General features: G+C 48.7%; 1 protein-coding gene across 5 annotated transcripts in view; it reads right to left on the reverse strand.

The window, feature by feature from the left end:
• POLR3H (RNA polymerase III subunit H) overlaps nt 1–7554 on the reverse strand; it is a 22402-nt gene extending 14848 nt beyond the window's left edge. The window contains exons 1-2 of one of the 5 annotated variants that reach the window (XM_032267115.1): nt 7504–7554; nt 7003–7133 (exon numbers count right to left, since the gene is read on the reverse strand). In XM_032267115.1, coding sequence (XP_032123006.1) covers nt 7003–7113 — 111 coding nt within the window. In that variant the 5' untranslated portion in view covers nt 7114–7133; nt 7504–7554. Of the gene's footprint in view, nt 1–7002; nt 7134–7463 lie in introns of all 5 variants that reach the window. The other 4 variants (XM_032267116.1, XM_032267117.1, XM_032267120.1 and 1 more) reach the window with 4 other exon arrangements.
• Nucleotides 7555–11923: the final 4369 nt, after the last annotated feature.

The following is an 11923-nucleotide window of genomic DNA, read 5'->3' on the forward strand; positions in this document are numbered from 1 at the left end:
TTTTTTATCTTCCCAGCTATCCTGTTCCTTTGTTGGGGAGGGATCTGCTCCAAAAACTACAAGAACAAATTTTTTTTCTTGTTTTCTTTGAGATGGAGTCTTGCTCTGCCATCCAGGCTGGAGTGCAGTGGCACAATCTTGGCTCACTGCAACCTTCGCCTCCTTGGTTTGAGCAATTCTCCTGCCTCAGCCTCCCAAGTAGCTGGGATTATAGGCACATGCCACCACACCCAGCTAATTTTTGTATTTTTAGTAGAGATGGGGTTTCACTAGGTTGGCCAGGCTGGTCTTGAACTCCTGACCTTATAATCCACCTGCCTTGGCCTCCCGAGTGCTTGGATTACAGGCGTGAGCCACCACACCTGGCCACAAATTTCTTTTTCTTTCTTTCTTTTGAGACAGAGTTTCGCTCTTGTTGCCCAGGCTGGAGTGCAATGGCGCGATCTCGGCTCACCACAACCTCCGCCTCCTGGGTTCAGGCAATTCTCCTGCCTCAGCCTCCTGAGTAGCTGGGATTACAGGCACGCACCACCATGCCCAGCTAATGTTTTGTATTTTTAGTAGAGACGGGGTTTCACCATGTTGACCAGGATGGTCTCGATCTCTTGACCTCATGATCCACCCGCCTCGGCCTCCCAAAGTGCTGGGATTACAGGCTTGAGCCACCGCGCCCGGCCACAAATTTCTTTTAAGCCTGAAGGGAACATGACTTTAAATTTTATGCAACCAAAGGCTATGGTATTAGCCCTCACAGTACCACGAGCCAAAGAGTGGCAATCACTTGCTAAGGATATGGAGGGACATATAAAGCAAACTTGGAGGCCAATGAAGGCAGTTATATTTTAAGAATTAATTAGTAAATTCCCAGATGTATGAGCTGAAAACAATCCACCTGGGCTAGCCATAAATCATACTCCGGTGGTAGAAGAACTAAAAGGGGGAGCCACCCCGGCTACATCAGTATCCCATACCACAGGAGGCTGTTTTAGGCATAAAAAAGCATTTAGAATGACTTGAAAAGCACAGCATTCTAATGCCATGCCAGTCACCCTGGAACACCCCACTCTTACCGGTAAAGAAACTGCTGCCTAGTAATAAATTGTACCATACGTGTGACAATTATAGGCCAGTGCAGGACCTCCGAGCTGTAACCCAAGCAACAGCAATGGTCCACCCAGTAGTTCCAAACCCATACACTCTGCTCTCCCCAATTGCCTCCAATGCAGCATGGTTCACTGTTTAAAAGAATGCTTTCTTCTGTCTGCACCTCATACCAGTCAACCCATCTTTGTTCTTCAATGGGGAAATCTCCAGTATACCTGGACCAGGCTTCCCCAAGGGTTCAAAAAATCCCCCACGATTTTCAGTGAGGCCCTAGCATCAGACCTTAATCCTTACACCCCACCAAATAAAGACCGTGTCCCCTTCTGCAATATCTAAATAACCTTCTCCTAGCAGTACCCACTACCAAAGACTGCCACAAAGGACCCCTTCATCTGGAGGCCTGAGCAACAGAAAGCACTTAAGGCAATCAAGAAGGCATTTAATACAATATAGTTGAGGCACCTGCTTTAGAACTGCCAGACATAACTAAACCCCTTCTCCTGTATGTTCACGAATGGAGAGAACAGCTATCGGGGTTTTAACCCAGGTTTTAGGATGATGACATCACCCAATAGCCTACCTATCTAAGCAACTGACCTCAGTGGCTCTGGGATGGCCATCCTGCTTCAAGGCTCTTGCCGCTACAGCCATGCTCATACAGGAAGCTAATACACTAACTCTGGGGCAGCAGTTAACTGCACAGGTGCCACACTCTGTCCTAACACTAATGAATCAAAGAGGGTGACATTGGTTGTCAAATCCTTAAATAACCCAATACCAGGAACTTTTATGTGAAAACCCCCGCATAACCTTAGAAACTATAAACACTCAACTCTGCTACCCTGCTCCCACTGGAGTCAAGAGCTCCCCTACATAACTGTATAAAAACAGTAAAGTATTCTCAAGTAGAAGGGAACTTACAGTTCGACCACTCCAAAATCAAATGTCAACTACTTTACAGATGGTAGCAGCGTCAGACAGGCAGGATATGCTGTTGTAACTCTAAATTCAGTGGTAAAGGCCCAAAGCCTGCCAACAGGAACCTCCACTCAAAGAGTAGAGCTAATAGCTAGAGCTTTAACATGGGCATTGCTGTTAGCAAAGGATAAAGGAGCCACTATATATACTGATTCAAAGCATGCCTTTGCTATGCTACATGTACATGGGAGCATATATAAGGAAAAAGGACTCCTAACTGCTCAAGGAACAAGTGAAAAGTACCCAGAATAAATCCTATAGCTTTTAGTTGCAGTACGGGGACCTAAGAAAAAAGCTGTTACACATTGCCAAGGCCATCAAAAAGGTGGGACCCCAGAGGCAAGAGGAAACAGAAAAGCAAATGCAGAAACGAGGTGTGCAGCAATAAATACCCTGCCTTCCAGCACAGCAGCTAGGAAGGCAGCATGTGCCGAGCCCATCCTCCCAGAACCCTTGCCTAAAGAGAAGCCAAATTACTCCCCAAGTGAGAGGGCCTGGTTTGCTCAGGAGAATGGAGCTTATACTAAAAAAGGCTGGTAGAGGTTCTCAGAGAGAAAATTAGCTATTCCTGAGGTAACAGCCCCCAGGTTTGTAAAACAGTTCCACCAAGGAACTCATATGAGGAAACAGCACTAGAAACACCAGAGTGGGGTGCCACTTCTATGTGCCACGGCTCAGTGTCACCTCCTGAGCCATCTGTAAACAACACTTAACCTGAGCTCAGAACAATCCACAGCAAGGGCCAACCCAGACCCCAGGAATTCAAGGAACAAGGGCAGTAACTTGTGAAAACTTACTTGTAGATTTTACCGAATTGCCTCAAGCAGGAAGCTATCGGTATATGTTGGTATTTGTACTTGCTCCAGGTGGGTTAAAGCATTCCCCACTTGAACTGAAAAGGCCAGAAAGGTAACCAGGGCCTTATTAACAATATTACCCCCAGGTCTGAGCTGCCGCTAACTCTAGGTTCTAACAATGAACCGGCATTTATAGCTGAGATTGTTCAAAATCTCTCTCAACTGTTAAAAATAAATTAAAAATTACGCCGGGCGCGGTGGCTCAAGCCTGTAATCCCAGCACTTTGGGAGGCCGAGGCGGGTGGATCACGAGGTCAAGAGATCGAGACCATCCTGGTCAACATGGTGAAACCCCGTCTCTACTAAAAATACAAAAACATTAGCTGGGCATGGTGGCGCGTGCCTGTAATCCCAGCCACTGAGGAGGTTGAGGCAGGAGAATTGCCTGAACCCAGGAGGTGGAGGTTGCGGTGAGCCGAGATCGTGCCATTGCACTCCAGCCTGGGTAACAAGAGTGAAACTCTGTCTCAAAAAAAATAAATAAAATTAAATTAAATTAAAAATTACATACTGCCTACTGTCCCCAGAGTTCAGGGAAGGTAGAGCAAATGAACCGGACACTAAAACAATTGCTAATGAAGTTCTGTCAGGATGGCCAGGCACGGTGACTCATGCCTATAATCCCAGCACTTTGGGAGGCCGAGGCAAGCGGATCACCTGAGGTCGGGAGTCCAAGACCAGCCTGACCAACATGCAGAAACCCCGTCTCTACTAAAAATACAAAATTAGCTAGGTGTGGTGGCGCATGCCTGTCATCCCAACTACTCAGGAGGCTGACGCAGGAGAATGGCTTAAACCCGGGAGGTGGAGGTTGCAGTGAGCCCAGATTGTGACATTGCACTCCAGCCTGGGCAACAAGAGTAAAACTCCATCTCAAGAAAAAAAAAAAAAAATCTGTCAGGCAACCCACTTACAGCGGGATCAAGTCTTGCCCGTGGTCCTCCTCCAAGTCAAATCCACCCCAACCAAACAGACCAGGTTTCTCCTTTTAAGGTTTTGTTTGGGAGACCACCCCCTTCTAACACAGATAAAAACGAGCTTAATAAAAAAGATAAACATTAAAAAAAATGCAGGCCCTAGGTAAAGTCTTGGAGCAAGTACAAAGCTGGGTACAGAAAAAAACACCTGTAAGTTTAACAACTCCAATCCATTAATTTAAACTGGGATACTCTAAGAAGTGGCACCTAGGCCAGGCATGGTGGCTCATGCCTATAATCCCAGCATTCTGAGAGGCCAAGGCGGGCGGATCACCTGAGGTCAGGAGTTCGAGACCAGCCTGACCAACATGGAGAAACCCCATCTCTACTAAAAATACAAAATTAGTTGGGCACAGTGGTGCATGACTGTAATCCCAGCTACTCAGGAGGCTGAGACAGAACTGCTTGAACCTGTGAGGCGGAGGATGGGTAAGGGGAGATCACCCCATTGCACTCCAGCCTGGGCAACAAGAGCAAAACTCCACCTCAAAAATAAATAAATAAATAAAAAGAAATGGAACCCAACCACAACCACATTGGGCCCTACATGGGATGACCCTTTCATTGTAATCTTATCCACCCCTACCGCTGTTAAAATTGCTAAAGTTGTTCCCTGGATTCATCACAGCTGGTTAAAGCCAGCAGCCCAAAACAAGTGAAAGAGTCAGCCAGATCCAAGCAACCTACCAGGCTAACCTTGAGACATGTCATCAACAAGGACAAGGACCAGGACCAGCCCAGTCCAGTCCCAGACGCAGACAACCCTGAGAAGTCGTCACGCCCTGCTCTAGTCACACAACCAGAAGCTGACTAGTCAATGCACGGCCGAAGCTTGAGGAATCTCCACCGGATAAGTAAACGTAAACTAAAATCTTAAGCAAAATCTTAAGCCCTGTTGTTACTTTAGTAATATTAACTATCCTGTTACTGCCTTGTCATTGCTGCAAAGCTTTGCTCCCAGGAAAAAGCACTCCTTGTCCAGTCTTAGTGTAAAAATGTGGCCTTTCATTTTGCTCATGTTAGCCCTTGTGGCAAATCTAGGAAGGGGGGAAGTCCTAAATGGGTGTCCTATGTGCACCCATACTACATGGATAGGGAATACACAAGTTAAAACTTTACTATACCAAACACATTATGAGTGTTTAGGAGCTTCCCTAGGAACTTGCATATATAATCAAACTACCTATTCAATTTGTAATCCAACCATCCTTATGTGTGCTATGATCCCAAACTTTTCCTTGTGGCATGGTTTAAGCTCCATAAAAGAACAGGAGAAAGAACCCTTTACAACCTAACTCAAGCACCCACTTCTCATGAAGGAAATGTGTCCTTATATTTAAATGCCTGTCAGGTAGTAAAAATACTTTATCCACAGATAAAGACTAATACCTCAACTCTGATGTCCTACAGGGCTGTGTGGCCTGGCCCCCACCCACCTTTCCAGTCCACCCTCCTCCCCTCTGCCCAAGCCACACCAGCCTCCTCCACACCATGGTGGAGTGTTATATCCCTTCTTTTTTTTTTTTTGAGACAGAGTTTCACTCTTGTTGCCCAGGCTGGAGTGCAATGGCAGGATTTCAACTCCCTGCAACCTCTGCCTCCCAGGTTCAAGTGATTATCCTGCCTCAGCCTCCTGAGTAGCTGGAATTACAGGCGTGCATCACCACGCCTGGCTAATTTTTGCATTTTTAGTAGAGACGGAGTTTCACTGTGTTGGACAGGCTGGTCTCGAGCTACTGACCTCAGGTGATTCACCTGCCTCAGCCTCTCCAAGTGCTGGGATTACAGGTGTGCACCACTGCACCCAGCCTGTACCGCTTCTTCACAGGGCCTTTGCACAGGCCAGTTCCTGTCTTCGGGGCTCTTCTCTCCACCCAGCGCCCTCCCATCTCAAAAAGGAATCCTCTGGTTGGCTCCACCTCACCATCAGATCTCAGCTCCGGCCCCACCTCCTCAATAAAGCTGCAGGCCCCCTCATTCCAGGTGACGCTCCTTTGTTCCACGGGTGTGTGAGCACCTGTCCCTAATAGCAATTACCTCAAGTTGTCACCACACACTCAACTGTGGACCCCTCTCATTCATGTCTGCTTTTCCCACCACACTATAGTACAGAGCCTTGTCTGTTCCATTCATTCCACCAACAGACAAATGGCCAGGCATGGTGGCTCACGCCTGTAATCCCAGCACTTTGGGAGGCCGAGGCAGGTGGATCACCTGAGGTCAGGAGTTCAATAGTAGCCTGACCAACATGGTGAACCCTGTCTCTACTAAAAACACAAAAATTAGCTGGGTGTAGTAACACGTGCCTGTAATCCCAGCTACTTGGGAGGCTGAAGCAGGAGAATTACTTGAACCTGGGAGGCTGAGATTGCAGTGAGCCGAGATCGCACCGTTGCACTCCAGCCTGTGTGACAGAGCGAGACTCTCATCCCAAAAAAACACAAAACCAGAAAATTATGGAACATCTACTCCCACCAGACTCTGGCTAAATTAGGGGATACTGCAGGCAAGAAGACAGATAAGGTCCCTGCTCTCATGGAGTGGGAAAGGGAAAAGTCTAAGGAGGAAAGAGAGTGCTGTGACAAAGAATAACTGGAAAGGGAGGGCTGCCAGAGAAACAGCAGTGGGAAGACCTCTCCGCTGGCACTAAGGCACACAGACAGGCATGGCGCAGAGAAGGTGCGCAAATATTGGCTGCTGGAATGAAGGGATGAACCTCCTGATAGTTAACCCCGTACTACTAGAACTGTCCATCTTCACAAAAACAATGCAAGGCTGAAAAGACAGCAACATTTTATCCTCATTTTACAAATGGAAACTGAGGTCCAGAGGGAGTCGGTAACTTGCCTGCAATTGCAAAGTAATTTGGAATTGTGGAATCTAACACTTCTAGTTACAACTCCCTTTTTCAAGCCCATTTTCTTTTGATCCCCTTCAACATCCCGTTTCACAGTGAAGAAAAGTTCTGACACATTAAGCTGCCTGCCCACGGCCAGGGCTTGGCATGACCGAGGCCAGGCCCGCGGCCCGTGGGCGGCGCTGGCTCCCCCGCGCCCAGGCCTGCCCGCGAGTCGCGGGCCCAGTACCTTGTTGGCCAACTTCTTGTTCAGCTCCTCGGCAATGGAGTCGTTGAGCTTCCTCTCAAACTGCCACGGGGGTATCCGCACTGTGTCCACCATCTCCACCAGGACGAACATCCCGGCCTGCGCTGGGGGCTCTGGGAATGGGAGGGTCAGTCACGCACCAGGGCCAGGGGCAGGGATGATCCCTTAGGCTCTCGGTCCCGTCCCGGTAGCTGAGGCCCCCAGAGAGGCGGTGAGGCTGCACGGGTCTCGGGTGCCCAGTGCGGGCCATGCTCCGCTACTACAACGGGAGGAAACTGAGGCCAGAGGGAGTCGCCCTTCGTCCAGAACTCCGGGTGCGCGCCCCCGCCCGCGCCTCACGACCCCGCCACGCCACGCCAGTCCCAGCACCCGCGCCATTCGCCGCCGCACGCACCACGCACCACGCACCACGCACCACGCACCACGCACCACGCACCACGCACCACGCACCACGCACCACGCACCACGCACCACGCACACAGCCGTCCCCGGCTTGCTCTACTTCAGGTGAGATTCCGAATCCGTCGCTTCCGGAGAACCCACCAATAAGAAGCCTCTGTCCGCCCCCGGGGCGGAACCAGACTGCTTGTCGCTCCGGCGCCGCGTGGGGCGGAAAGAGGGCGGGGAGAGGGCGGGGAGAGGGCGGGGAGGGGGCGGGGCCTCCGTTCACCGGCGCAGAGCGGTTCCCCAGTCCCCGACAGAGCTTTCTGGTTGCCAGGCGACCTCGGTGCAATCCAGTCCTGTCATCGCTCTCCTGGCCTGTGTTTTTTTTTTTTTTTTGAGATGGAGTTTCACTCATGTTACCCAGGCTGGAGTGCAATGGCGCGATCTCGGCTCACTGCAACCTCCGCCTCCTGGGTTCAGACAATTCTCCTGCCTCAGCCTCCTGAGTAGCTGGGATTACAGGCACGCACCACCATGCCCAGCTAATTTTTTGTATTTTTGGTAGAGACGGGGTTTCACCATGTTGACCAGTATGGTCTCGATCTCTTGACCTTGTGATCCACCCACCTTGGCCTCCCAAAGTGCTGGGATTACAGGCTTGAGCCACCGTGCCCGCCTGGCCTGTGTTTTACCCGCCTTGCTGTTCTCTGCACAGCAGCCAGAGTGATCCTTTGGAGACGCAAACATATATTACCACATCTTTTAAGTAAAAAAAAAAAAAAAAAACCCGCAAACATAATATGCTTAACACCCGTAAGTGCTAAAGAGGCAAGGAAAGCCGGGCGCGGTGGCTCACGCCTGTAATCCCAGCACTTTGGGAGGCCGAGGCGGGCGGATCACGAGGTCAAGAGATCGAAACCATCCTGGCCAACATGGTGAAACCCCGTCTCTACTAAAATACAAAAATTAGCTGGGCATGGTGGCACGCGCCTGTAGTTCCAGCTACTTGGGAGGCTGAGGCAGGAGAATTGCTTGAACCCAGGAGGCGGAGGTTGCAGTCAGCCGAGATTGTACCTCTGCGCTCCAGCCTGGTGCCTGGCAACAGAGCAAGACTCTGTCTCAAAAAAAAAAAAAAAAGAGAAAGACAAGGAAAATTGATGGTAAAGGGTCACTAGGGACTTTTTTTTTTTTTTAAGATGAGGTTTCACCATGATGGCCAGGCTGGTCTTGAACTCATGACCTCAGGTGATCCACCCACCTTGGCCTCCCAAAGTGCTAGGATTACAGGCGTGAGCCACGGCACCCAGCCCACTAGGGACTTTTCTCGGTGATGGAAATGTTCTGTATCTTCTTTTAGGTGGTATAACATTGACATATATAATTGTCCAAACTAATTGAGCTTAACACTTAAGATTTTTGCATTTATTGGTGGACATTATCTCCCAATTTAAAAGCGATAATAAATTGGAGCAAAAAACACAACCCATTGAACTTAGAATACTAAATTCCAAGCCGGGCATGAAGGTGCACATCTGTAGTTCCAGCTACTCTGAAGCCTGAGACAAGAGAATCGTTTGAGTCCAGGAGTTCCAGGCTGCATTGATGCAGTGAGCTACAATCATGCCACTGCACTCTAGCATGGGCAACAGTCACAACCCATCTCTAAACGAAAAAACAGAAAAAAGGAAAGGAAGAAGAAGGAGAGGAACAAGAGGAAGGAGAGGAAGAAGAGGAAGGAAAGGAAGGAGAGGAAGAAGAGGAGGAAGGAAAGGAAGGAGAAGAAGAAGAGGAGGAAGGAAAGGAAGGAGAAGAAGAAGAGGAAGGAAAGGAAGGAGAGGAAGAAGAGGAAGGAAAGGAAGGAGAGGAAGAAGAGGAGGGAAAGGAAGGAGAAGAAGAAGAAGGTCCAAAACCTTCATGGTAGCTCACATGGCCTTTTAAGATCTGACCATACCCACCCCTACAGCCCCATCTTGCTATCTCTCCCCGACATTCCAGTTTCATTCGTCTTCACGTGATAGTTATCATGTGCTAAGAGAATTGTAACTTGCCCAAGATCACGTGTTGAGAAGTGGTAGAGGTGGGCCCATGAACCTCATTATCCTGCCTCTAAAAATTGGTGGGGTGTAGATGTATACTGTAGTGTGTTTTAACCCAAATAACAATTTAGGCACTTACAAAAGATCCTTAGGGTAAATAACAGAGGCACTCAGAAGTGTATGGTGCCTTAATTTGCTGATTTAACAAGCATAGTGATCTCTCAATGACACTGGCTGCAGTGATGCTAAATGTGGCCTTCCATGCATCTGTGTTTTTATTTTTAGGTCTGCTTCTACAGGATTTGAGCTACTTGAGGACAGGAGCAAATGCTACTTCAGCACTTTATTCCCACAATCCCCTAACACATTCCTAGGAAGTATTCAGTAAAGGTGTTTAGGAGACTAATATTAATTCTTTCTCTCAAATGCTTCCTCTTTATTCCATTCCCCCTACTATTGCTTTGGTTCAGGCCTTTTTGGTTAGTTTGCTTTTTTGAGACGGAATCTTGCTCTGTCCCCAGGCTGGAGTGCAGTGGCACAATCTTTGCTCACTGCAATCTCTGCCTCCCAGCTTCAAGCAATTCTTCTGCCTCAGCCTCCTGAGTAGCTGGCATTACAGGTGTGTGCCACCACACCCGGCAAATTTTTGTATTTTTAGTAGAGACAGGGTTTCACCATGTTGGCCAGGCTTGTATTGAACTCCTGACCTCATGATCCGACCACCTCTGCCTCCCAAAGTGCCGGGATTACAATCATGAGACACCACAGCTCACCAGTGCAGGCCTTTTCATTGCTCCCCTGGAGCTTAGCCACATATCCTGCCCCTGGCCTTAGTCTCTCCTGGAAATGACACCAACACTGTCACAAAAGCCTTCCCTTCATGAGTCCCCTTTGTCCACACAGAAAGGCCTAAATTGAACCCAGCCTTCTTCTTCAGACCCGCCTCCCTTCTGTACTACAGGCACTGGGACTCCCCAGCACCTTGGGTGGAGCAAGCCCTTCTACAGTCTCAATCATGTCTTCTTTACCTGGAAAACCCCTACTCATCTGTTAGAACCTGATATAGTTTGGTTATTTGTTGCTACCCAAATCTCATGTTGAATTGTGATCCCCAATGCTGGGGCTTGGGGCCTGGAGGGAGGTTTGGATCATGGGGGCAGATCCCTCATGCCTTGCTGTCTTTGTGATAGTGAGTTCACATGAGATCTCGTCATTTATTTTTTAATATTTTATTTTATTTTAGAGACAGTCTTGCTCTGTCGCCCAGACTAGAGTTCAGTGGCGTGATCTCATCTCAATGCAACATCCGCCTCCCGGGTTCAAGCAGTTCTCCTGCCTCAGCCTCCCGAGTAGCTGGCTCTATAGGTCCCCACCATCACGCCCAGCTAATTTTTGTATTTTTAGTAGAGACAGGGTTTCACCATCTTGGCCAGGCTGGTCTACGAACTCCTGACCTTGTGATCTCTCCATCTCGGCCTCCCAAAGCACTGGGATTAACAGGTGTGAGCCACCACGCCCAGCTCGGGAAAGGGTGTCTGAAAGAGGAGGGAGTAAGTTTCTGGGACAAATACTGCCGCTGAGGACAGAATTACCACTGATTTAGCAACACGGAGTCCATTAATGACCCTGAGGAAACATCTTCCCCAGAGCAGCAGGGGCAGAACCCTGGCTGGAGCAGGTCAGAGAGAGGAGAAGAAAGGTTCAGATGGAACGCAGCAAGTACAGACAACTGTTTCAGGCAGTTTTGCTGGTAAAGGGAGCAGAAAAATGGAGCATTCACCAGAGGAGAAAGGGGCCAAGAAAGGGGGCCAAGATAAGCTTTTTTTTTTTTTCAAGATGTGAAAAAAATATTAATTGCTTTTAAAATTTTGCTTTATTCATTTTTCACAGGTAATATATTCCCATGATCCCACACAAAGAAGATCCCCGGCTGGGCACAGTGGCTTACGCCTGTAATGCCAACACTTTGGGAGGCCGAGGAGGGAAGATTACTTGAGCCCAGGAGTTCGAGGCCAGCGTGGGCAACATAGTGAAACCCCATTTCTACAAAAATAAAAAAGCTAGCCGGGTGTGGTGGTATGTGCCTATAAGACACAGCTACAGGCATGCAGGAGGCTAAGGCTGGAGGATTGCTTGAGCCCAGGAGTTCAAGGCTGCAGTGAGCTATGATTGCACTGCTGCACTCCAGCCTGGAAGTGCAGAGGGAGACCTTGTCTTTCTCTCTCTCTCTTTTAAATTTTATTTATTTTTATTTTTTTTATTTTTTTTGAGACAGAGTTTTGCCTCTTGTTGCCTAGGCTGGAGTGCAAATGGCATGATCTCAGCTTATTGTAACCTCTGCCTCCTAGGTTCAAGTGATTCTCCTGCCTCAGCCTCCCAAGTAGCTGGGATTACAGGCATCTGCCACCACGCCTGGCTAATTTTTTTGTATTTTTAGTAGAGATGGGGTTTCACCATGTTGTCCAGGCTTGTCTCCAACTGAC

Source organism: Sapajus apella, unplaced genomic scaffold, assembly GCF_009761245.1.
Source record: "Sapajus apella isolate SASKATOON/1434 unplaced genomic scaffold, GSC_monkey_1.0 scaffold166, whole genome shotgun sequence".
NCBI classification, from domain to species: Eukaryota; Metazoa; Chordata; class Mammalia; order Primates; family Cebidae; genus Sapajus; species Sapajus apella.